Genomic DNA, 26,424 nt, shown 5'->3' with positions numbered 1-26,424 from the left:
AACTACTAAGTGTGTGTAATGTCCAAAGAAAACACAGGTAAGCCACAGTACTTGCTGTCTAGTACAGGTGTGATTTAAGCTGCTACAATTATGATTTGATGGCACCCAATTCCAAAAACAATGGCAACTCTAGGACTTGCCAGTTTGACCTTAAACAAAACATTAAGTTGTCTAAAACAGATTCAAACCATCCCCAGGTTAAGATGTTTTGATGATGGAAAATAAAATACCAACTTAGCATTCTAAGACAAATTTATTTCCCCACAAATCGACATTTAATGTAGCATTTTTTTCTTTTTTTTTAAAATTTATTTTAAAAAACAAAGATGAAAGAAAAAAATTTTAAACATTTTTGCATAAATGTATACAAATACATTTTTGTCAGTGCTTTTTTTTTCTTTTTTTTTAAGGTTTGATACTCTGCATTAAGGTCTTACTAGTTACTTAATGTAGCATTTGTGTAATTCTTTTTCTACTGTGTGTGTGTGTGTGTGTGTGTATGTGTGTGTGTGTGTGTGTGTGTGTGTGTATCCATGGGCACAGAGACCAGAAGAAGCTGCTGCATGTCTTTTTTGTTTTGGTTTGATTTTGGTTTTTCTATGTAGCCCTGGCTGTCCTGGAACTCATTCTGTAGACCACAATGGCCTTGAACTCAGATCCACCTGCCTCTGCCTACCAGGTGCTGGGCGAGTGCCACCCAGACCAGCTGATGTCTTGCAGGTGGGGGTATAACACCTGTGAGCCACTGGGCTTGGGTTCTTGATGCTGGAAATTAAGGTCTAGCCCTCCTGACAGAGCAGAGTCTTGAAACTATTAGTGTATTTCTTCTCATTTTATTTTTATATTACACTTAGTGGGGATGTGGGGTACATTTATCATGGAGTGTTAAGTAGAGCTCAGGAACTGAACTTGGGTTGTCAGGCTTGGCAATAAGTACCTTCAACTGCTGAGCCATCTCTCTTGACCCCTAGATTGCTCTTAATGAGTCTGGTGTGACATTTGAGAAAGCGTAACTGAAATCATGCACTGTGTAGAAGCCACATGTGAACTTACTGGGGAGAAGATTGCAGATGTGGCACAGTTACCAGAGCAGAGCACCTCAGTGTCCACTGCCAACACCCACTCACCAAAATCAAGGAGCCTGCACTTAATGGGTAGCATTAACTCAGATAATAATAATAATAATAATAATAATAATAATAATAATAATAATAATAATAATAATAATAATAAAATCTTACCTTTCAATAGCCAAGATTTCTATCCCAGAAGCACTGCTGTTTCCATACTTGAAGGTAATTAGCTCGGGATGTTTTTTTTTGGACGTAATTTTAACTACAGAATTTAGTGCTTGTCGAGACTGGATGTAAGCCAGTCCTTTCCTTGAAAGAATCTCCCTTAAGCAGTACATATGTGTGGCCGTAACCAACAGATGACTTGAAAAGAAAAGGAGATTTAAATGAATGGCATTCCAACAGACATGTCAGTTCAACAGCTCCAACTCTAAAAACATTCCACTTTAAAGATTATTTTTGAATTACCTATGAATATATTTAATGAACAAGCTATATAATTTTTCATTTGATTTTATGTAAAATTGCTTGAATTAACAGATAATGCCACAATTATTTAAGAGTAAAGGTATGTTTTATAGTGGGAAGTTGAGCATAATATATACATAATTTTTTAATTTTAATGAACTATCCTGCCATTCTCAGAATTTTTAACAGGCTTATATGTATCCAAAATTACTCTGTCTAATATCAAAGTTCACTAGGCAATTGTTGGGTTTCCTTACATATTTTATGATCTGCAACTAAATCCCAAAGGCAAAATGGGCACGGATTAAAAGGAATTAAAACAGAAAACTTCAAAACTCTCACATCTTAGCTCAGTTCTACCACAATAAAGAGGAAGGCAAACTATTAAACACACCTAGAATGTGAAACATTTTGCAAGATACCTGGCCTAGACTCATGAAGAAAACAAGTATGTCAGAGAAAAGGGAAAGTCCCACCATACACGGCGTGAGAAAAGGTAGTAGCAGGAAGAGAAGAGAAGCAGCCAAGGCTGGCTTGGGAACCCTGGAAATTCTGGGGGTCAACTAAGGTTGGGCAGCATTAAGTCAGTAACATCCGGGTGAGGTGACGGCACTGAGTTATACTATAAACTGCTGTGTTCTTGGGATATGTGTGCTAAAGCATTTGGGGTCAGCTGCTCCCGAGTGTGCGTTATACTTATTGTGGGGACTGTGAAGAGCTTCCAAGAGCCAACATGTCCAGGAGACAGGCATCAGAATCCTGCCTCAGAATTTCCAAAATACAAAGTACCTAAGACCTTTAAAAACAGACACTTAATATGAGTTGACAGTGAAGAATTAGGTCTTTTTGCTCTTGAATAAAAGTCCATTGCAAATTACTTTTATGTTAACTTTGCCCAATTTGAGTTTACTTGTAAAAACATTTTCAAAAGTACCTAGGAAACATATGTCCACTTTCTTTCACTTCTTTACAGGGAAAATGATGCTTGATGTCTGGCTTGTTGATCCAGGTCTGGATGTTTACAACTTCTTTTCTATCATCATCTGACATGGAAGAGCTGTCGATTTCATCTGGGAGGAAAGAGAAGTGTTAAAGGGCATCAGCATCGTGGACACACTTCTTAGCAACCACAATCTGATGGTTGTGTTTTGAACACAGGACCCAACAGGGAAAAACAAGAGCTTTAAATCCTACTGGATCTGTTACAGAGACGTCGGGAAACAACCCTTAGTCCAGTCAAACTACTGGAAGTACATTTTGCAGAGTTTTGATAAAAGATGCTGACCATGGTCTGACCTGTCAGTGAGAAGCATCTTTCTTGAGGCGGGGAGGCAGTGCTCTCCTTTGCCAGTTTCTGACTTGTAAATAGAAAATAACACTAAGTTCAGTCTGTGTTACATCAGAAAAATGTTTTTCAACGGAAATAAACATTCTAATTTTGTTTTTCTAAATTAAGAATTGCAATCCTCAGGTTAATAGTTACAAATGTTCCTCCCTTCGTTTTTGTGTATATTCCTGAGAGTGCACGTGTGCACATGTGCCTGAGGAGGCCAGAGGTAACCTTGTGAAGGTTTATATTTCTGTATTTTTATTGTTAACATTTTTATTTATGTGCATGTGTGTGTCAGTCTGTATCATGTGTGGGATGGAAGAGAGTACGGTGGCAAGTGCTCTTAACTGCTGAGCCATTTCTCAGCTTTATTTATATTTTACATGTATGTGTGTATGTGTGTGTGTGTGTGTGTGTGTGTGTGTGTGTGTGTGTGGTATAGAGGCAGAGATTCTCTTATAAGAATCAGATCTATCCTACCTTTCATTATGTGTGTCCTGAACTCAAGTTACCATGCCCGCTTGGCAGCAAGCGCCCTTACCTGCTGTCCCTTTTCCCGCTCCTCTCCTCCACCCCCTCTACCCCATCCACCTTCCTTTCTGAGACAGTTTGTCACTGCCCTGGAGCTCACTAAGCACCCTAGGCTGGCTGGGTGTGAACAAACCCCAGAGATCCACTCATCTCTGCATCCTGGTTGCTGGTATCCAGCGTAGGCCAGTCTACTATCTAGTTTTATGACAGCTTAACAGTAATTATAAAAGAAAACCTCAGTTGAGAAAACGCCCCATTGGAGTGGCCTGAGCAAGCCTGTGGTGAGTTTTATTGTGAGATTGCTGTGGGCAGGTCAGATTACTGTATGGTGCCACCCCGTAGTTCTTAGTGCTATGAGAAAGCAGGCTGAGCAAGGCAGTAAGGAGCTCCCGACCCCCACCCCACCCCCATGGCTTCTGCTTCAGTCCCTGCCTCCAGGTTCTGTCTTTGAGTTTCTGCCCTCGGAGACCGAGTATGACCTACTGTAGAAACTGTAGGAATTGTAGGATAAAATAAACCCTTTCTTCCCCAAGTTGTTTTGGTCATAGTGTTTGATCCCAGCAATTGGAAACCTAAGCTTGTCAGCCACCATAGTTAACTGTTTTTGTTTCTAGGATGTCCTGGAGCTCACTCTATAAACCAGGCTGACCTTGAACTCAGATATCCCCTGCCTCTGCCTCTGAAGTGCTGGGATTAAAGGTGAGTGCCACCACCGCCTAGAACAGTAAACCTTCGGAAGTGGTAGGGAGGACTGAACTCGGGTTCGAGCACTCATCTCTCCCCAGCAGCTTCCCTTTGTCAACAGGGACTTTCTGTGTGACCTGTCCTCCAGAGGTCCTTCCTGTAATCCATGTGATCATCTGCAGAATGCAAGAGCATTGTGCATCTCTCTGAGGGAGGCTTTATAAGTACAATACAGTCTTCTGTGCCTGCTGCCCGTCTCGCAACACTGTAGCATGTATGCATACTGACACACAATTCTAATGCCCCCCTTTTGCTACAGCCCACTTTCCATGTTCTAAGTAGGTGTGTTTGTCGGGAGGTGGTAAGCAGACCACAGTGGACTCATCCACTGTCCACTCATCCTCTTCCTTTCGCTCAGCAGGAAGTTAAAATAATCAGGACAAAGAAATACATAGCAACAGGAAGCTGGCAACAGAGATGAAAAGGAAAAAGAAACAGCTCGAAATATAGCTACTTCGCCACAAATTTTCTAGCAGTCAAATTTGTAAGATTATTGAGACATCAAATATGCAATCTTATTGCTAAGAGCTAACTCTCCAGATATGCTTTTAAAGTTACTGTTGATGTAGGTATAAAAATGGAGCCACTCAAAACTGACAACTAGACAAAAAGGTGATTATCCACAACAGAAAGGGGATACACTGGGCTGGAGATGGCTCACTAGTTAAGAGCACTTGCTACTCTTCCAGAGGACCTGGGTTCAGTTCCCAAGCACCCATGTGGCAGCTCATGACTGTCTATAACTCCTGTTCCAGGGGATCTCTGCACAGTCATACATGGAGGCAGAACACCAATGCACCTAAGAATGACTACCTCATTTTTAAAAAGGAGAGAATAATCAGATATATGGGGTATTGCTGAATGGGAAGGACAATGGCATCTACATTTACAGTCTTCTCATATTTTTACTAACATTTTTACTAACATAACTTTTTCTAACTCAATATACATATAAACCATTTATATTATATACATATAAACATTATTTAGGCTGTGGAATTATAAATTAAAATTATAGATTGATTTTTTTTTAATATAAAAACAATTCTAGGTACACTAAATCTCTTAGGTACTATAGTGCCATCTGGTGGCCTTTTAGGGCCTTGGCACCTTCCTGCAGACCCACAAATCTCAGGCAGCAGGTGGCTGGGTGTTCAAAGGGATTTAAATATGATCACATGGGTTCAAATACAACTTCCACAAACTGCTTGCTCCTCAGCTGATGACTGTTAGTCAAGGCCTATGCAAAATTTCTGCGTAGATTTCTAGAGGGTACCATTCAAAAATTCTAAAACCAAAGCATTATTAAAAGCCCCTCAGAGGGTGAAGCGACCCTTTCACAGGGTTCCCCAAGACCACTGGAAAACACAGATATTTACATTATAATTCATAACAGCAGCAGAATTAGTTATGAGGCAGCAGGACCACTAGTTTTATGGTTGGGATCAGCACAACACGAGGAGCTGTCCAAGCATTAGGAAGAGTGAAAATCGCTGCCACGGACAGTTCCTGCTACGGAAGTTTGTCCCGTGAAGCCCTTGTTTGCCAGTCCCAGGACCACTAGCTGTCTGGGCTGAGGCAGAGAGCATAGGTAAGTGCACTATTACTCAACCTGTGTCGTATTCCTCTTCATCGCCAATGCTGAACACAGGCTTCACTCCGCGGTAAGGCTTGCCCACTCTGTCACTGCTGCTCACGTGCCTGTGTTAAAACAGAAGTAATCAGAGAGTTTTAACTAAGCAACATCTGAATGTTTGAACACAATGTAAATGCTCTGCCCTTCATAGTGCACCCACAGCTTTAGGATATATACACATCTGCATCCCAGAAGAGGGCATCAGATCCCAGATCCCATTACAGATGGTTGTGAGCCATCATGTGGTTGCTGGAATTGAACTCAGGACCTCTGGAAGAGCAGCCAGTGCTCTAAGCCATCTCTCCAGCCAAGTTAAACAATTTCAATGCTCCTAATTAAGCCAATGGTTAGATGCTTCAGGAAGTTACCCCTGTGCTGCTCTTCATTTAAAATATAATAATAACAAGAGACTTCGTCCTTCAGGATTACTGTGAAAATTAAACAGCTATCCCCTTCCCTATATGGAGCCCTCAGAACACCACCTAGTAAACACACAATACATGCTTACCACACAGAACAAACACAGCAGCAAGAACAGGAAGGCTGAAGGCTCCTTTAGTAGCTGCAAGTTTCTCAGAGTTTTTCCTCCATTTTTATTACTGCTGCTTCTGTTTTAATCCATACCAAGATTCTACTTCTTTTGCATAAATTAAAATGTCTCAGGAAAATATTGCATAATTCTGGGGGAAAACTGTTTTCTTTGTAGGATAACTACCCACTACAAAGAAGACTAAAATTGCTCTTTCTTCACCTAACATGAAACCATTCAGATTCTTCGATTTTTTCAAGAATCTTAATCTTGAAAGAAAAATTATTGTGGGGTAGTGAAATGGCTTGGTGGTTAAGAACACTGGATGCTCTTCCAAGAGGTTTTGAGTTCAATTCCCAGTAACCACACATGGTGGCTCACGACCATCTAAAAGGGATGTGATGCCCTCTTCTGGCACACGGGTCTGCATGCAGACAGAGCACTCCTACATTTAAAAAAATACATAAAGTTTTTAAAATCTCCATTTAAGTAGACTTAAATATTTACCATTAAATCAAGCCTCCTTAAAGCAAGCAGGCAGGCAAACACTAATTGAGTTTAGTATGACAAACCTTTTTAGAATTACAAGTTAGGTTAACCTGTACTTAAAATTTTGTTGAATAAAACGTTTGTAATGCATTTGTAATACAAAATTATCCTGTAAGCTATCAAGCTATGACCATTAGGAAGTGTCAGAGTTTAGATCTGAAATGTCCCCAAAGAAGCCTCCTGGTGTAGTGCTGTTTGAAAGGTGGTAGAAAGTCTCTCCCCTTTCTCCCTTCCCCTCTCTCCCTTCCCCTCTTTTCCTCCCTCCCTCCTTCTCTCCCTACTTCTCTCTCTCCTCTCTCTCCCTCCCTCTCCCTCCTCCCGCCTGTGTGTGTGTGTGTGTGTGTGTGTGTGTAGCTAGGCTGGCCATCTAGAGTCTTAGGGATCCACCTGGCTTTGCTTCCCATAAGCCACCATGCGCAGCTATTTTTATTTTTTTAAGATTTATTTATTCATTATGTATACAGCATTCTGCCTGCATGTATGCCTGCAGGTCAGAAGGGGGCACCAGATGTCATTACAGATGGTTGTGAGCCATCATGTGGTTGCTGGGAATTGAACTCAGGACCTCTGGAAGAGCATACGGTGCTCTTAACCACTGAGCCATCTCTCCAGCTCCTGCCCAGCTGTTTTTTTTTTTTTTGTTTTTTTTTTTTTTTTTTTTTGTTTGTTTGTTTGATCTAATGTAAGTTTCTGGGATTAGATTGGGGTCCTCACGCTTGCAAAAGAAGCTTCCTAAGCTTCTCCCTCCACCCTACTGTGAAAAGTTTGTATGAACTCTGTAACATTTCTTCAAATTCTCTTAATAAAATTCAGTGGTGCTTTTAAATTTACACTTGTTTGTTTAGACTATTTTTTAAAACAGTATATTGATATTTTCAGAAAACATCTATAGAAATAGCTTGGACAAGTTTTAACTTGCCACACTCAAAAATAAACTTGACTGCTAATTTCACACTGTTAATTCAATTACACTTTCACTTTTAAAACAAGCACACCTATATGTGGACCACAGAAAAAAGAAAGTTAAGATTTGAGAGACAAACCTAATTCAACTGCCCAGAAGTGAGCTCAACGGTTTATAAAAGGTGATTCACAAGCAGATCATAATTCTCAAAAAGAGCAAGTTTCTTTAAGACAGTAAATTTAATACAGTAAAATTTTTAAAGTTTACTAAGGTAAAATTAAATAGTTGTCATAAAATTGCTTTATGTAGGAACAGTAAAAAAAATTAAAGTTATTCAACTGATACTTTAAACATGTTTCCAATCACTGGAGACACTGATAAGACAGTAAATCCATAATTAACCCAAAATGGCTGAATTTCTATTCAAAGCATGGCCAGACTCTTTAAAAGTTCTATCTCGTTATTTGTTGTGTGTGCACAGACTTGTACATGAGCCACGGAGTCAGAGGACAACCGGTGGCAGCTGCCTCTCTCTGTCCACCAAGCTGGCCCAGGGACCAAATTCAAGTAGTCAGGCTTGGCAACAGGTGTCTGCACTTGCTCAGCCATCTTACCAACTGCACTTTCTTTTGTAAACGTTCAATTATTTCTATATTAACATCCCAATTTATGGTGAAGAAAACTTCTGCAAGAACATAAACTATAACACTGCGTAGGGTTATGAAGTTGGCAGGGCTTGTTTGCTTAACCTAATTTGAAGACTCAGCATTTTAAACCTTAAATCAATCTCTGTATCACCAACCACCATCTTCCTGAGGACAGAGAAGGGAATGGGTTGGACAGTAGAGACCATGTCTCCCACGATCTCCTTCATGGAAAACCCAAACACAGAACCCAAGAACTCTAATTCTTTCAAACAGATTTCTACTGCTAACTCATCAGTGTCAATGTGGACACCTTATTAAGAAAAACCTAAGAATTTATAAATGTATATAAAGTTCATGTTAAAATTTCGATGCTGGGGATGTGGCTCACTGCTAAAGAACCAGTATCAGCATGTGCAAGACCCTTGTTTAACTCCAGCATCACTGGATGTTTCTGGACTTAGGTGCTGTCATTTTCCAAAAAGGCAGGAGACTGGTCCATTATGAGATGACTCAGGCCCCGCTGACTCCTGACTCGGTGGACATTTCACTCCTCACTGTTTCAGAATAAAAACTGCACAATTTGTCAAGTCCTTGGGTTTGAGCACGTTTGATTTCCATGTGAGGAACAAGGAGATAGGACATGCAGGGGAGGAAATCAGGCACAAGACAAAACAGAAAGCACGGTGTCAGCATGGTACACTCCCAGGAGCAGACCGAGAATGGGGCAGCTCTGCAAGCAGCAGCAGCAAAGCCAAGTCGGCACGAGGCTCCCAGACCGCGCCAGGCATGCTGAGGGAACGGACGGCTCAGGCGAGCGCTGTACTCAATGGCTTACCGCTCTGTACATGATCTGTCTGGCCAGGGAAGATTGAAAGACATTCTATGGCAAATCAAGGTAGAGGACAGAACAAAATGATTATAAAAAAAAAAAAAACGCAGCAGCCTCAGAAAATACACAATAAAATCAGCTTTTCAAACAGTAAATGCATTATAAGGAAATTATTTCAATCAATCATCCCAAGCACAAAGGAGAATGAAGAAAAGCCGGTTTTATGTGGTACTTCACAGACAACAGTTTTCCATCTTACAGTTATCGTTAGTCAATCTTTGGTTTAAGATTTATTTATTTCATGTATGTGAGTACACTGTTGTCTTCAGACACACCAGAAGAGGGCATCAGATCCCTTGCAGATGGTTGTGAGTCACCATGTGGTTGCTGGGAATTGAACTCAGGTCCATCTGGAAGAGCAGTCAGTGCTCTTAACCACTGAGCCATCACTCCAGCCCATCATTAGTCAATCTTAGAAGTAAACAAGTGTACTTTAAAACAAAAGCTTTAATGTTCACACCACAAAATGTAGCAGCAAAAGTCTGGGGACTCAGTAGCGCTGTCTAAGAGTTTTCCTTTTGAAAGCAGATGTAACTTGATTGAGCTTGATCAAATGCTTTAATATTTGTTATCAGGCTATTTTACATGAGGTTCAGTTTGGGAGTTAGTGATAATCTGTTCGTTATCTTTGTACTCACTAAATAGGACATACTTCTGTATGCACATGCACTAAGCTGGAAGGGGCATTCAGTTGTTAGGATCAAATGTGTCAGCTTTCCCATGATATTGCAAGGGAGACAAGAGAGAGATCAATCACTACCATATGCTAACAATCAGGATTGCTCAGAAACAAATTCCGTATCTGAATCAGAACCTTTCAGCTTTTGTCACTGTGACATGACATCATTTACCAAGTTCACACTTGAGAGCGGTGCAATCAAGTTACACACATCACAAAGTATCTCATCATGTTTTAAGTAAATTCACAATTTGGGGCTTGGCCACACCCATAGCTATCCCAGGCCGCAGGATGCACACACCCGAACTAGACGAATACTCTGTTATACCCTACACTCAGAACAAACGGCAAAACAAATATTCTTAAACTTGCTTGCCAGTTGCTCACTATGTCCCTCTTTTTAATTCATGGAAAATGGTGTTTGTTTATATTTTTAAACAAATTCCTACAAGACAGTAAACTTGGTAAAGTGGGATTCTGTTGTATTGAGCATGACCAGATTATCTAGGCCTTAAATTCTTGAAGCAGAAGCTCCTGCTTGAAATAACTGTTTGCTGGCAGTTGGGAAGCAGCTGCCCTATGCACTATGAGCACAGGCCTTTGTGTACTGGATGGGAAGAGGGGGAAGAGGGGCAAACAAGATGAACCTTCCTCTGAGAACGGGAAGGACGTGCAGTCGTGATATGGTTGATCCGTCAACAGCACTCCAGCTAAGATCTATTACAGTTGAGTTACTCATCGTGAGCTCACACTGTATAGGAAACTCACCGGTCCACAGGAGTTGATGTGTTCTCAATGAAACTGATGACCTTCTCCCTAACATTGACAGATTTTGTCTTTAGAGCCACAGTCATTTTATTGACAAGGGACTTCATCCCTCTATCATTTGAGCCATTACAAGATTCACCCTGAAACAAAGAAGATAGATGAACACTCCCTACATAATTAGTGCAACATGACTGCTAAAAGATACCTACACTATAGACAGAATTGTATCCCCAACAATTTCCAATGTTGAAGTACTAAAAGTCAGTGATCTCAGAAAACCACTGTATCTGAACACAGGGCTTTTAAAGAAACAACTAATTAAATTAGGGCAGGGTAGGTTCAGTTCTATTTATTGGGGGAGGTTATACATTTTCCTATTTTCATGAGTATATAGATATCCACCTTTCCACTTACCCTCACATGGCCTTTACTCTATACACACATCTATGTCTCTCCTCTTGTAAAGAGTGGTTTGGATGGGGAGTTGGGTAAAGTGTTCAACTTGCAAGCAGGACTTTCTGAGTTTGGGTCCCCAGGACTCATGTGAAATCAAGGCACAACATTATACATCTGTAACCCCAGCATAGGGGACAGGGAGGGGCAGGATCCACAGGAGGATGCCTGTCACTGACCACCCAAATCTATCTGAACTGGTCATCCACAGGTTCAAAGCCCTATCTTAAAAACAGTAAGGTAGACAGTGACTGAGAAAGACAGATGTCAACCTCTGGCCTAGCATGCACACATGAAGTGGTGTTTGTAACAGAAAAAGGTGGAAAGCATTGTAAGTATTCAGCAACAAGGTATTAATCAAATAAATGAGAACACACACAATAGAATATTATTTAGTTCTCTTGTATATCTTAGAGGATCAAGGTAAAAGCAAATTCTTGGAGAAGCTTTATCTGCAAATAATGTGACAATGTTCTATTTTGATCATGTGACTGAAGAGAAGCCTCCACACATCTACAGTGTACTACTGTGCATAGTCCTGTCACCGGGTCCAAAGGCCCTCCTGAGGGAAACGTGTTATCATTTCATTGCATGGGTGGTGAGCCACAGCTGGAAGGTCTTACTGAGAGTCATAAAGGAGGAAACTGCACAGACAAACTCTGGACCCAACAGTGGTCTCTACCTAAGTCCAAACGAATAACTGTCACCCTGTACAGCAGTTTCCTGTCTCTGTTGTACAGAATAAACATTGGTACATGACTACTATTTGTTAACAAATTGATGTAATGACATCTAATTCTAGTGTCAAGACTTTTTGCCCAATGTACTTACTCCCTACAGAAAAACCTCACAGTCATTCACATGACAACCATTAAACATCAGATATACTAGGCTGGCCAACTTTTTAACTTTCTCTATCTACACCATCACGTCCTTGCTATGATTCCTCATTGCACATTAAATATTTCTGACATTTTTCTGTTATGCTGGCAGTATGGGAGTTAAGCACGTTTTTTGGAAACGGATCCAGCATGTTCCACACATGTACTTACGTCGCCAGAGCTGATGCTGCCCCTTGACCCCGAGGTACTGGCAATCCAATGGCCATATCCACTTTCTGGTCCCTCCACATTTATGTCTGCCAGGTGCTGCTGTAGGGCTGAAAGTAAACAAGACAAACAAAACAAAAGCTGGAACAGGAGACTCTGCAAAGACCAAATGCCCGAGAAGTGTAACAAACACATCACAGCTAAATGAAAATGGTTCAAAGACATCATCGCCATGTGTGTTGTCCTGCGGGTGAGAACTCCAGACCACAGTAAACCTGTCCACCTGTCTAAAGCCCCCGCAGAGTCCCCAGAGAGGTGACTGGAGAACAGCCCTTCAGGTACTAACAGATGTGTCAGAATTTCAAGACAGGAAGAATTCACAGAAAAGCTAAGTGGTATCATGTTTTCCCATAACAATGTAGACTTGGGCATTAATGAGAGGAAGATTAATGGAAAGAAAAAATACGCAGTTTAAAAAGCTTTCTAGGACTCTAGACTGCGGCCATGATGACGCGCACTAATGGTCAGCTCTCGGCATCCAAGGGAGGAGGAGCACGAGCTGAAATCATCTGGAATGCCTGGGTCAGGGCAGCTGGGACTAGGGAGGGACGGAGCAAGTCCTTATTTTCTTTTTAATTCGAGAATACAGTGTAAAATGCTTTTACTCCTGAAAATTTCTATTATAAAATAATGCTTTTTTTCCCTGAACACCCTTGAGAATTATATGACTAGTTACCAACTTTTGCATTGTGTTATCAAGATTTCTAATAACAGCCAGAGGTCAACACTTGTTTAACAATATTTTTTTTTCAGACAGAATTTAACCTCTGTAGCCCTGGCTGGCCTCAAGCTCTGAGATCCACCTGCCTGATCCTGGAATGCTGCACTGAAAGGGCAACTGAATGGCAACAGCGTTTTCCCAAGCTGATCTCAAACTGCTAGGTAGTAGAGAATGAAAGACTTTAAACTCCTGGTCCTCCTCCTGTCTCCACCTCCAGTGTTGGGATTATAGGTGGGCTGGGGAGTACATCCAAAGGCCCTGTGCATGCTAAGCAAGCACTCCAAAAACAGAGCTATAACCCAGACACACACACACACACACACACACACACACACACACCTTTTGGTTGTTGTTGATGGTGGCTGAGTTTGTTTGTTTGTCTTTGAGGGGATGGTGCTCTTGTTTGCTTTTGTTTTTTGAGATGGGGTTTTGCTACATAGCTTAGGCTGGCCTAGAACTCACCATGTAGTACCGTCAACTGGCCCTCAAACTCCGGATCCTCTTAAAAGGCTAAGGATTAGGAGTTAGGAATGAGCTCAGTGCTAAACGCTTCCATAGCATGTATAAGCCCCTCATTTCAGTCCCAAGCACCTTACAAAATAAAAACAAAAAAGTTTTGAAAGAAAACCTAAATAAAATAAGCAAGACCGTTTATCTAAATAGTCCTTATTCACGCATCCCCGTGTCTTTGTTCTCTATAGTTCCACTTGCATTCTCCTCCCTGACAATGCTAAAGGACTGGACACCAAGGGCACGCTGACAGCCGCGTCACCGAGTCAGCTCACTGGTAATCACTATTTTTGTCCAATTAAATTAATGCATTATAGGCTTACCCATAAATCCTCCACTGGCAATACTAACATATTCTTTGTTTTTCTGTAATAAAAGACAAAATTTAAGTTATTGTAAAATGCAGGTTAGTTAAAGCTCCAGATAGTCCCAACGCATTGGCAAACATAATACATAGTTATATATTAAATTTCTGGCATATCTCGTTTCCTTGACAGTGTGGACTTTGGCACACAGAATTGCACATGGATTGACCTTTCATGTTGTTGGTGCTGGTGCTTGAGCCAAAGGAGGAGGCAGCTTTATGGCTATTAAGACTGTGTTTTTTATTTGTGTTACAGTCTCCACAGTATGAGAGTCAAACCAAATTCAATAAAATTACATTTGAGAATTTAATCAAAGTAGGTTTTTAAAGATTCAAATATTTTTGTCCTTTACTAAAATATGTATAAAAATATCATAGATGGTTATTAAAAAAGAAAATAACAGAACTGCCAATTTGCAAACTACCAAAAACTTAAAGTCAGATGTGTTGCTTTTGAGGCTAAGTCTTCAGGATCTCAAATCTGAGTCTAATCTGGTCTACATAAAAGGAAAAAAATCAAAACAGTAACAAAAAACTAGAGTGAAAAACATGGCTCAGCAAGTAAAGGCACTCGCCACCAAGTCTAATGACTTGATTTTGGTTCCACAGACTCACATGATGGAAGGAAAGAACCAACTCTCATAAGCTGTCCTTTGTTTACTGTGAGATGTGTCCTGAAGGTATGTTTTTGCTTGTGCACACATTCAATATATTAATTAAAATGTCATATTTTAATTAAAAAGCAAAATGTGTAATGGATCTAAATAATGGCAAGCTAGGGTCGAATGGAGAAATGACATCAGATGAACATGCAGAGCAAATACTAAACATGGGAAGCTGCACAGACAATTCACTGGGTGTCAACAAATACACGCATGATAGAGTAAAAACATTAACAATGACATCATATTTTAAAACCTAGGAAAAGCAAGGAAACTTGAATACTAGATTCTTTTTCTCACACTAAAGTATGATAGTATGTTCATGTTATAAAGATTTTACAGTCTTTGTCCACTTTTTTAAAAAATTTAACTGGGTGTGGTGGCACACATCTTGAATGCCAGCACTTGGGAGGCAGAGGCAGGTGAACATCTGTCAGTTTGAGGCCAGCCTGGTAAGTTCCAGAGCAGCCAGATCTATGTAAAAAGATCCCGCCTTAAAAAAAATTAAAGACTTAAGAAAAAATAATAACCTGGGCTGGAGAGATGGCTCAGCGGTTAAGAGCACTGACTGCTCTTCCAGGGGTCCTGAGTTCAATTCCCAGCAACCACATGGAGGCTCACAACCATCTGTAATGGGATTTGATGCCCTCTTCTGGTGTGTCTGAAGACAGTACCAAAGTACTCAAATATATAAAATAAATAAATCTTTAAAAAAATAACCTTGTGTGTATTGGTGTGGATGGTGCATATGAGGGCACAGACATCAGAGCCCCTGGAATGGGTCACAGAAGATGCAAGCTCCCTAAATGGGTGCTGGAGCAACCCTCATTCTTGACCACTGAGCCATCTATGGTCCCCTACTTTCTATCTTTATTTCTCTTTATTTATGTCTGTATGTGTTCACATGTATGCATGTATGTTGAGTGTGGGTATGCATGGACGTGTGTGCATGCTGCATGCACATGACCCAGATACACACATGTAAGCACTTGTGAGTTCCCCCAACACACACTTGCAAGAGTTTGTATACATGTGCAGGTAGAAGCCAGAAGTCAGTAAGTCTTCAATTGCTTGCCATCTTTTTGAGAGTCTTTTATTGAACCTGGACCTAGCTGAGTGCTCAGGGATCTTCCTGTCTTCGTCTTTCCCTCCCATCACTCCAGGATTACAGGTACAGACCACCGCATCCAACTTTCTATTCAAGCCAAATCTCTTGGAAAATACAATGGAACTAGAACTGGTTCAAGATGGAGAGGCTGGGAGGATCAAGGCCACTGTCTTCCTGATCCCACACTTGTGGATGCAATACACAGACTTCAGTGTGGGAACTCCAAAAAAGTACTGAACAATCAGCTGGCTAAAGCAGTGAGGTAGAGGTCAGACTGTATAAAATCCCCAACCCAAGTTAGCTGTGCTAAAGAGAACCAGCTCAAGGGGAACACATGGCAAAGAATGTCACAGTAACAGATACGTATATACATGTATGTATGTATATGTCATGGGTAACGGGTATATGTATATGTACATATAATCAAAATAACTAAAAGAATCAAAATAAATCATGAAGCTATTAAAGTTCTAGAACATAAAGCAACAATGATTAAAACAACAAAGTACTCTGCGAATACGTCCTGAGCACAGAGAAACCCAGTATATTAAGAAAACTCACTAACAAAGCGATAGCTGGCACAGTAATTTTCCTACCTCACTTCCTACACAAAAATAGGTTCCTTATGGTTTATAACTTAAAATTAAGATGGTATCCCATGAACATGTAAGAAAAAGTTCTTAATAAGATAAAATCAAGACGTTTACAATATATGGATACAGAGATATAAAAGTAAAAGAACATTAGCTATGGATTTCGTCAAGGTGTCAGCAATAACCTGGACTAACCGACGTGCACGTACCTGTAAGAAGTGTGCGAGGACCATGTTCATGTACATGTCTTCTTCCTCTCTGCCACTGCCCATAAAACAGAGGTGCTCCCCGCCAGCTATGGAGCCAGACTCAATGGACTGTTTCTGTGCTTCTAGCAAGGACTTTACTGACTGTGCAAACTCGGATGGATTCTGGAGCATCTGGATAAGTTTTAAAAATTAGAAACTTGGCAAGCATATATTTGAAAAACCAGAAACATACGTCTAAGCAAATTACCAACATTAAAAGCCAAGCACTAAAGGAATGGAAAATAAAATAAGTAAAATTCCAGAGATATGCTTGTGTACATATTGGAACAGAGGCTGAGAAAGGCACTGCTCAATCAGAGAGGAAGAGCTGTTTGACACGGAACAACGCCCAGCTACAGCAATCCTGAGTCGTGATGACAAAACAGGGCTTAGCTCTGAACACAGTAAGTAGCAAGTACAGATCCAAACACTTCTGTTTTCCACAGTCATCTCTCCACCCCAGGGGGGGGGGAGGAGGAAGCAACTTTAAGAAGAAAGAAGAAACGTGTTTGCACATGCTTGATTATCTCTACTTTCAGTCTGTTCTAGAAAACAAACAAACTCTCAAGACTGATAATGCCCAAGAATGCTAAGGATACAGGACATAGAGGTAGGAGGATCTTCGGGTTCCTAAAGAGCAACATTTGCATGTCCATACCCCCAACCCAAGAATTCTACTCTAAAGAGTCCACTTACAGAACTATCTAGAAAACTACACAAAACACGTGTAAAGTTTTCATCGGCAGCTTTGAAAGTAATGTAAATATACATTCACTGGAAAACAGACTATGGTCATACCTGCACCATGGCCCTCTATGAAACATTAAAGGGAACGTATTTAACAGAAAGGTCCCAGGAAACCACTAAGCAAAGGTGAAGTGGCGAAGGGAGGATTTGTCTTAAAGGTGAGTCTGAGCAAGCTGATGACAGTGCTGACTCAGCAGACTCTCTGAAATGTTAATTCATGAAAATGAAGGCACCCATGAATCAGGAGTAATGTTTAAAAATATGCTGAAAGGAGGGACAGGCACAGCTTTCAACAGAGGATGCAGACAGGCTAGCATGTCCTTTCTCACCCACAATGTCAAAATTCTAAGTACTACCTTATTTCTGTTAGTTTCCCCTCCATCCCACCTAGCCCTTAAACACATTCTTCTGGCTCCAGGACCAACATTTCCAGACAAGATGAGGAGGGGAATGGAAGACCCTGTATTCACTGGTGGGGAGGTGGGTAAGTGGGGTGGGGGTGGAAGGCACCTCCCTATTCCTGCATCTGCTCCCCACCTCTGAGGCTTTAACCTCAGACTGGCGTACATGGTGCCAGTCTCAGTGGTACATCAGCTCTAAGCACCTCTATGACCGTATTTATTTTACCCATTTCTACTAGGATAGGGTGACTTTAACACCTGACACTGAATTATAACTGAGCACTTATATAACACATACAACATTCCCTGCATACTAGTTAGAAAACTACTCAGAAAGTTTTAAAATGTCTTATAACAAAAACTTGTAGGATTCTTATCCAATTATGCTAGGAGCCCACATTTCTAAGTACTTACTCGGTGCAAGGCACAATGCTAAGTGATCTGCCTTTGAGATAGCTCACAGTGAGTGTAGAATTTACTGACATAATAATGGAAGGAGCAGTGAGCCACAGTTAACAGATGTCACTGACTATGACAACCGAGCCTAGAAGAAAAGGGAACTCAAGCCCCTCCCACAGGATGACTGCCAGAAGCAAAAAGAAAGCATCCCATCAAGTCCTGTAAATCTCAGGATAAGGCAGAGGGAAACCCACTGTCTCTCCCAAAGCATTCCATGTGCACGCATACTAACCAAGTCTGAGTCTAAGTGGAACGCAGTAGACAAATGACCAGCATTGTACTGTTCTGCAGGACGGCAGTCCACCACGAAGAACCGGACTCCTTCCTAAAAGGGAAACCACATCTGACATTCTATAACATCACATGACAAGATAGTAAAAAGAAACCAAAAGAATCTCACAGGCAATTAGGAGGACAATTTATATACACACAAAAATGTAATCTTTAGGATCTAAATACATTTTTTATGTATTAAGCTTGAAAGTCTTAATATTTAGTCTGGCAATCTGAACAAAAATTCTAAGTATATGAAAAATAGACACGTTATTTCCTTAAACACAATGCTAGACAAACTTCTTTTCAGCTCCACAAACTTACAGGATTGTTTTGCTTACCCCTTGCAGCTGATTTGCTTGAAGGATCTCTGATACTGAAACAGCCAGACACAGAGCCTGGCTCAGATCTGCTTCGTCGTCCTTGATTCCCAACAATGTACTACCAAAGAGATGATGGTTATCCTACACAAGGAGAAGACTTTAAACATTACAAAGAAAATCCAAAGTGCTCTCTTCCTGAAAATATTTTATGTATACTAACATGTGAAATAATTGTTACCACCTGAGTTTAATGGACTTCTTTTAAAACTTAGTATCAGATAAACTCAAATTTTGCAGGATACGTGTGTGTATTGCAGTCAGTCTGCCAGAATTCACACAAAGCAAAAGACTAAGAAGAATAATTCTACACAGTTCAATATCAACACCAAGTGCAGGAAGAACAGAGGTTTTAATGGTCACAGATAAGCACTACAGGAACCAGGATGTCAAAAGCACAGGCTTCTCTTCATAGGGAGAGCTGTTTTCTTCCCAGAAGGCTGGGAGTGGACCTGGCTAATAGTCTGGTGACCTTTGTGCTACCTGTGTGGCCAAGACCACACTGGATCCTTCCTCAGACCCTTATAGTGAGCTTGTCAATCTATGGATCCTGTCTTTATAGAGGGGTCACAGATAGTCATCTGTGGAGGCCATCTTTGCTGAAGGCAGCACATGTAATTTACAAGGAGTTTCCTTGTAGTCATGTCTTCAGGTGTATTGTGCACACAGCATTCAGTTACCTATCACCAGGAAAAACTGTGTTGTGTTTAACTATACATAAATAAACTACTCAGGGTCAGACTCGCAACGTTTGAATCTATGCCAGCTACTGAGTAGTATTTAACTTAACCAAGGAAATGAAATTTCTCTACAATGAAAACTTTAAACCTGTGAAGAAGATAAAGACACCAGACAATGGAAAGACTCCCATGCTCATGCAGTGGTAGAAATAATGACAGTGAGCATTCTGCCAAACATTATTCACAGATCTACCTCAACCCCAATCAAAAGCCTTGTTTCATTCTTCATAGGATCAAAAAGAAAAAAGACCTATTATAAATTCATAAGGAACCACAAAAAACTCTGGATAGCCTAAGTGATCCTGAGCAAAAAGAACAATGCTCGAGGGACTATCATCCTAGATCTCAAAATGGATTTAAATAGTAGCAACAACAATATGGTTGTGGTACACATGCAAAAAAACATGCAGACCAATGGAAGAGACCCAAATATGAGTGCACGTAGCTTCAGCCGTTAGCACTAACCAAGATCCTAAAAGTATATTCAGGAAAAAAGAAAGCATGTTTAACAAATGTGCTGAGAAAACTGGATGTCCACATGCAGATGAATTTAATTCGACCTATATCTATTACCTTGCACAAAAAAAACTAGCTTCAAATGTATCAAGGACCTAAACGTGAAGCCTGAAAAGTCAAAACCACAAGAAAACATATGCAGTTCTGTACATGAAGCAGGTGTGGGACTCCATTTGCCCAAGAATTAAGACCAACAATTGACAAATGGGACATTGTAAACTAAAAAGCTCTTCACACCTAAAAAACCAACCAGGTTTAAGGGGAGGGGAAGCCCAGAATGGGAGGGAACTTGCCAGCTATGCATCTGACAAAGGACCGATAATCAGAATATACAAAGAACTCAAAAAAAAAAAAAAAAAAAAAAACCAAAGGTTCAAAAATAATAAATAACCCATTCAAAAAATAGGCTTGGAGTCTAAAAAGAGCTTCTAAAAGAATAATTAAGAATGGCTAAGAAATATTTCAAAAAATGTTAATCATCCCTAACAATTAGGAAATGGGGATCATAATAACTTTGAGATTTCATCTTACCCCTGTCATAATGGCAAAGTGCAGAACCGACAGTAAATGTAAGAGAGGAGGTGAGAAGAAGGGGCCCTCACTCATGTTGGTGGGACTATTATTGCAGCCACTCTGGAAATCAGTGTGGAGAATTCTCAAAAAACTAAAAATAAATCTATAATTTATTAAAAATAAAATTTATTTAATAAAATATTTTTAATTTAATTTAATTTTATAAAATATGTGTATTTAATACAAATAAAATTTATTTAAAAATAGATCTATGACTCAGCTACACCACTCCTTGGCTTACAACCAAAGGACTCGACAACCTCCTCTATAGACACTTGCTCAGCATGGCGCTGCCACTCTATTCACAAAGCTAAAAAAAAGTGGAAACAAACTAGAAGTCCTTCAACTGACAGATAATGAAACTATGGTACATATGCACTGTATAAGACTATCCGGCTGTAAAGAAAAATAAATCATAAAACTCTCACTCCTCCCTGAAGAAACGTCACATGTGACAGAGACAATTACAGAAAGCCACAGCTGGATCAGGACAGAGTTCTGTAGAGCCCAGTCCCAACAGACACTCTATAACATAACTCAGGCACCCGAGGCTGTGAGATCACCTAAGACGGGGTGGAAAGACTGTAAAAGCCAGAGGGACAGACAGTTTACTGTGAGAACGTGTTTCCTGGAAATGTCCAGACTTACACCCAGGAACCCTCAACAACACGAGCTGAACAAGAGCTGATCAAGGACACGGACAGACATGCTAACGTGGAAGGGGGAAGCTTGTGAGGTCTCAACTCAAACAAACCCCCTAGCAACTAAAGAGTGTGGGAGGAAGAACCTTCCCCAAGGAAGAGGACACCTACTAGTTATCTAATGCCAAGTGGTCAGCCCTGAAAACACACACACACACACACACACCAGTAGCATGATACGGGCTGACCAGGTTTTACTTACATATTTAATTATACATGCCTCCAAGAGGTAAAGTGACCCTGCCATCATTAAGATGACATATAGCGTAGATCTATGTCACCCAGGCTAAACTCCATATAAAAGAAACCTAGTGACATTCCCACCACTAGATCTCTGCCAGAGAAGTTCTGAAGCACAAACTGAGGAAGCAATCTCCACATGACTAGAGACTAAGAATCAGAACAAAGGCAAGATGCTTCCTGTTGTTATTTTTATCAGGTCTAAGGGAAACTCCACTTCCCCAAACTCTGCCAGTTCAACAAAAGTCAGCATTCCTCAGGGACTTGTGAGACCAATCTCCTCTATCATGGGCAGAAGAGACAAATGGCTATCTGTGGTGCTTATTAAATACTACAGCCATGATGGCCCCCGGCTCCCTCAGTATCACCAGTACCTGTTACACATCTCAAAGTTCCCGCAAGCATCCTAGCTCTCCCACCTCCTTCCCTACATAACCTCCCTCCAGCCCAGGAGCTTCCCTGCCAAAAAAAAAAAAAAAAAAAAAAAAAAAAAAAAAAAAAAATTCTTTCCTTATAACCTTGCTATGACGCTGAGAACCTCATTCTCTATGTCTTACTCTATCTGTTCTCCCGTCTCCATCCTCTCTCAGGCTCTCTGTCTCCTTCCGTGTGTGTGTGTGTGTGTGTGTGTGTGTGTGTGTGTGTGTGTGTGTGTATGTGTATGTGTGTGTGTGTGTGTCCTGCTCTCCCACACTCCCTTCTCTGTGTCCCCCTCTGTCTGCACTATTCTGCCTCTCTCATGGCCAGGACCAACCTGATAGCCATGTTCATCTACTACCTTCTCTCTCTGCTCTGGACTCCTCCAGATGTCTCTAGCTGTTTTCTCTCCTATCTAAAATAAAAGCTTTCCTCTTAACCATACTGGGGGGCAGCAGCCATGTCAACAGTTGATACAGTTTCTAGTCTATTTCCCTACACCTGAGAGAATTTACAGTAAAACACCACAAAAGCAAACCACCATATCTTTGAAAGAGTAAAAAAAAACCATAATTGAAATATGTTAACCAAAGTGAATACGTGCATGTAAATAAGAAGAGGACACAAAGTATCCACAGACCAATGAATGGCCGAGAAGAGGACACAAAGTATCCACAGACCAATGACAGAGAAGAGGACACAAAGTGTCCACAGACCAATGGCAGAGAAGAGGACACAAAGTGTCCACAGACCAATGGCAGAGAAGAGGACACAAAGTATCCACAGACCAATGGCAGAGAAGAAAACACAAAGTATCCACAGACCAATGGCAGAGAAGAGGACACAAAGTAACCACACAGACCAATACCTTCCGAAAGGAAGCTGGTGTTTTACTGCAGTAATACTGAGCCAGAGAGAAAAGGTCTTCTATGTCTTCCAGATTCAAGCTGGATGGAGTATGCTCCAAAGAGTCTGAAATGTGATTACAGATATGACAAGAATTAGCAGTTACTTGTGAAAAGTATAGTCGCTAGCACTATTTAAGTTTAATGTGGTAATAAGCAACCCATAAATAAAATCTTAGCACCAACAGCTGTTTTCATTCCTTACACGGTGCTGGGAACTGAACCCAAGGCCTTGTATATACTAGAACGTATAAGAACGAGAGACCTGAATGGAATCTCAGAACTATCCTACACCAATCTTGAAACAACCCAAATGAGTAACTGATATCAAATGGCCTCAAATATTATGTAATACTACTTACGGATAACTTCTTCTTTGCTGTCAGACTCTTGTGCTAAAATAACTTCTCTGTAAAAAGGAATCAAGTAAGTTTGAGTTAAATATTAAAGCTCCATATCCAAAGCTGAAAAAAGAATCTAACCAACATGGCACTTACTTTGTATTGACAAGGATAATTAACATTAAGAAATAAATAAAAAATGGATCCGCTTGCTGTAGATATCCATCCCAGATGGCCTGGGTGACTTCAATGGAACAGTAATGTGCGAAAAGGCTCCCGAGCTACAGTCAGAGAGAGAGAGAGAGAGAGAGAGAGAGATAAACCACTGGAGCTGCTACTTCAAGTTACTGAAGCAAATGAGTCAGTGACAGCACAAGAAATCATCTGCACTTGGGCACATGAAATCCAAAAAGAACACTGGGGTCACATAACTTGCTGTGTGACTTGTGGCTTATCACCTAACTTCATTAGAGCTTCCCTTCCTACTCATGTGAAAATAACCCAAACAGCACAAGAGAGAACACTCATTGTCCCCAGTGCTGAGACAACCAACTGAGCATATCTCACGTGACCAAGGTAAGTCTGCCATCAAATTACAAGTGGTATTAGAACTCATAGGTTAGTTAGCACACTATTACTAATTACAGCAAGCATTCAGCTTAAAAGATAATTATGAGGATCTGGAGAGCAGTTTAAGGGTGCTAGTCAAACCTCAACTTAGTACCAATGCCAACTAACTGCTCCCAAAGCTTACTTAGAAATCAATCACTGAAACACCAGAAAAAATTCAGATTTTTCAATTTTTTTTTTTAATTTTAGGGGCTTTCTAGGCTTCCTGTTTTAAAAATAGAAGCTACTAATTTATAACTTTCTTTATTACCTAACTGTCTTTTAAAGCACATGGAGATCCAATTTCACTGGCTACTAAGTTTTCCTTAGAATACTAACGGATTATATGGAAAATTCCTCACAGCTAAAGGGAACACAGTATGCAGTACAGAGTTTGTATCGGGCACTAAGTGACGGTTAGGTATTGTTCATGAATTATCTTTAGTTCTTACAACAGGCCTCACGAGTGGGCTTCTCCCCTAGACAAGGACTAGACTCGGATGATGTGCTCTGTTCCCAGGGCTGAGCTGTGAGCTAGAACTAGGAACAGAACCAAGGTTCTACGGCCCGTGCCTGAGCGTCTAACCAGAAGGCTTTAAAGCACGCCATGCTGCACGACAAATGGAGACATAAAGGTCTGACTATAAACTGAGTGACAATGTGCTGCCCTCCTGAACCTCAAGCTCAACTAAAGCCACCATCACCTTCCTCAGTCAAGGGCTCTGGAGGTGACTACAACTGCCTTGTTGCCTGATAAACATAAAACAAAACAACAACAAAACCTAACACTAGCAGTAAGAACAAACTATCTGGAAGACCAGCTGGACATAAGACTTCTAAAACAGCACAGCACTAATTTAGAGTTCTGACAACGAAGATGTCATTTCCTAGGCAGGGAGCAACATTAATCATTAAAACACTTAGGAAATAATTTCATATTTTACTAAAAAATCATTTCATTTAATGGCAATATATAAACAGGGATGCCACAATTTTATAGGGATTGTGTCATTTCTAACTCAAAATGGCAAGACCAGCCAAAAGAACTAAAGGAGAGGCTAGTGAGATTTAATGTGTCTGGAAGTAAAATCAGTTAGGGTGCTTGAATTACCATTTATGATTTCTAAGGGCATCCCATTGTCCTCGGAGACTTTACTATATTATTATTCCCATTTTACAGATAAAGAAACTGGAGGTCTGAGCCAAGTGTCTTGGCTCAGCCAGTTACCAAGAGGCAGAAATGGGAATCTCCCTAAGGAAATGGTAGGTAAGCATGACCAAAGAATATGCTTAACTCCTTCCAGCACTCGACCAATTCTGCAGGAAGGTCTTTCGTCAGCACGGTAGAATGTTCTTGACTGAGGAATCCAAAAATCCCCAAGATTCTGCACTGGAAAATTTTTAACATTTCACTATTTTCAAAATAATTCTTAAAGCTTTTACTTGTGTATTACATTCATTCCCTCATTAATGAGCAGAATTCTCAGAAAACTATAAGATAATATTACAAACTGAATAAAATTGAAAGCAGTTATATAAGCCCATCTGCATTTGATTTCAGCAAGCAACATGAAACACAAAAATATAAAATAACTGCATTTTTCCCACTACTCAGTTTTGGGAAATGCAGTCATTTTTCATTGTAAAGTAAGCTAAGTATGTTATAGCACGCAATAGATTTTACATTACTTTTAAACGAACTAAAGATAAATCATTAAAATTCATTAGTGTTACCTCCTAATCAATATAATACATATGAACAATAAATCTTAAATTTATATATATATACATATATATGTATATGTATATATATATGTATATATATATATATATATGCGAGCATACAGGGTTTGGAGACTCAGAGATCTCAGAAAACCATGAGAGCTAAACTGAGACATCCACTGAAAATATTAAGTCCAGAAGGACAAGTACTCAGCTGTACTTTATTTTTTTTATATCAGCCAATGTGGTAATTGTAGCTTTCCTCATGATTGTTTGCCAATTCTTATAGACACTATCAACAGTTTGAACACAGAAACTTTTATATTTAAAAAATATAGCTATTAGTTTTGATATATTACATATAAGTATATAAATATATAATATTCACTAATATATAAAATATATTATTGCTATTTCCACATATGTATAAAATAACAAAAGACTAATGTTGTGGTCTTTTGGGGATTCAGGTTTTACTAGCCCAGCCTAGCTTCTAGCCAACTACAGTTTTATATAAACTATTTTTCATTAAATGTTCCTACTTTCACTTTATTACCCAGTTGAGTGCATAGGAGTCTGGAGTGATTTTCTTTGTATCAAGAAAAGAACAAAGCTCAGGCTCATGGTACTGGATGAGCAATCGGAAGAGATGAAATGGCCTCCCCTTCAGGGAACAATCCCTATGAGAAAGAGAAGCAAAGTTTCTCATTACTAGATCAGACATGATTACACTGACATACTGTCCTCCTGAAAGATCCATTTCCTCTCTACACCCTCAGGACATCTGAGCATCCACAGCAAGCCCACCTGAAGCCAGGCAGAGCTCTCTTCTAACACTGTCTTACAGACAACACAGCCACATGAGGGAAGTTTTCCAGGCAAACC

General features: G+C 40.2%; 1 protein-coding gene across 3 annotated transcripts in view; it reads right to left on the bottom strand.

The window, feature by feature from the left end:
* TBC1D23 (TBC1 domain family member 23) overlaps positions 1-26,424 on the bottom strand; it is a 51,095-nt gene that overhangs the window by 1,720 nt on the left and 22,951 nt on the right. Inside the window, exons 5-18 of one of the 3 annotated variants that reach the window (XM_080919463.1) lie at positions 26,096-26,219; positions 23,365-23,489; positions 23,230-23,276; positions 22,831-22,934; positions 18,737-18,859; positions 18,355-18,447; positions 16,477-16,647; positions 13,864-13,906; positions 12,253-12,359; positions 10,748-10,887; positions 9,247-9,291; positions 5,759-5,847; positions 2,476-2,611; positions 1,242-1,436 (exon numbers count right to left, since the gene is read on the bottom strand). In XM_080919463.1, the coding sequence (XP_080775589.1) occupies positions 1,242-1,436; positions 2,476-2,611; positions 5,759-5,847; positions 9,247-9,291; positions 10,748-10,887; positions 12,253-12,359; positions 13,864-13,906; positions 16,477-16,647; positions 18,355-18,447; positions 18,737-18,859; positions 22,831-22,934; positions 23,230-23,276; positions 23,365-23,489; positions 26,096-26,219 (1,542 nt within the window). Of the gene's footprint in view, positions 1-1,241; positions 1,437-2,475; positions 2,612-5,758; positions 5,848-9,246; positions 9,292-10,747; positions 10,888-12,252; positions 12,360-13,863; positions 13,907-16,476; positions 16,648-18,354; positions 18,448-18,736; positions 18,860-22,830; positions 22,935-23,229; positions 23,277-23,364; positions 23,490-26,081; positions 26,220-26,424 lie in introns of those variants that run through there. The other 2 variants (XM_080919464.1, XM_080919462.1) reach the window with 2 other exon arrangements.

Source organism: Micromys minutus (assembly GCF_963924665.1).
Source record: "Micromys minutus genome assembly, chromosome: 7".
Taxonomy (NCBI): domain Eukaryota; kingdom Metazoa; phylum Chordata; class Mammalia; order Rodentia; family Muridae; genus Micromys; species Micromys minutus.
The sequence above is the reverse complement of the archived record's forward strand: the minus strand, read 5'-3'. Positions and strand labels throughout refer to the sequence as shown.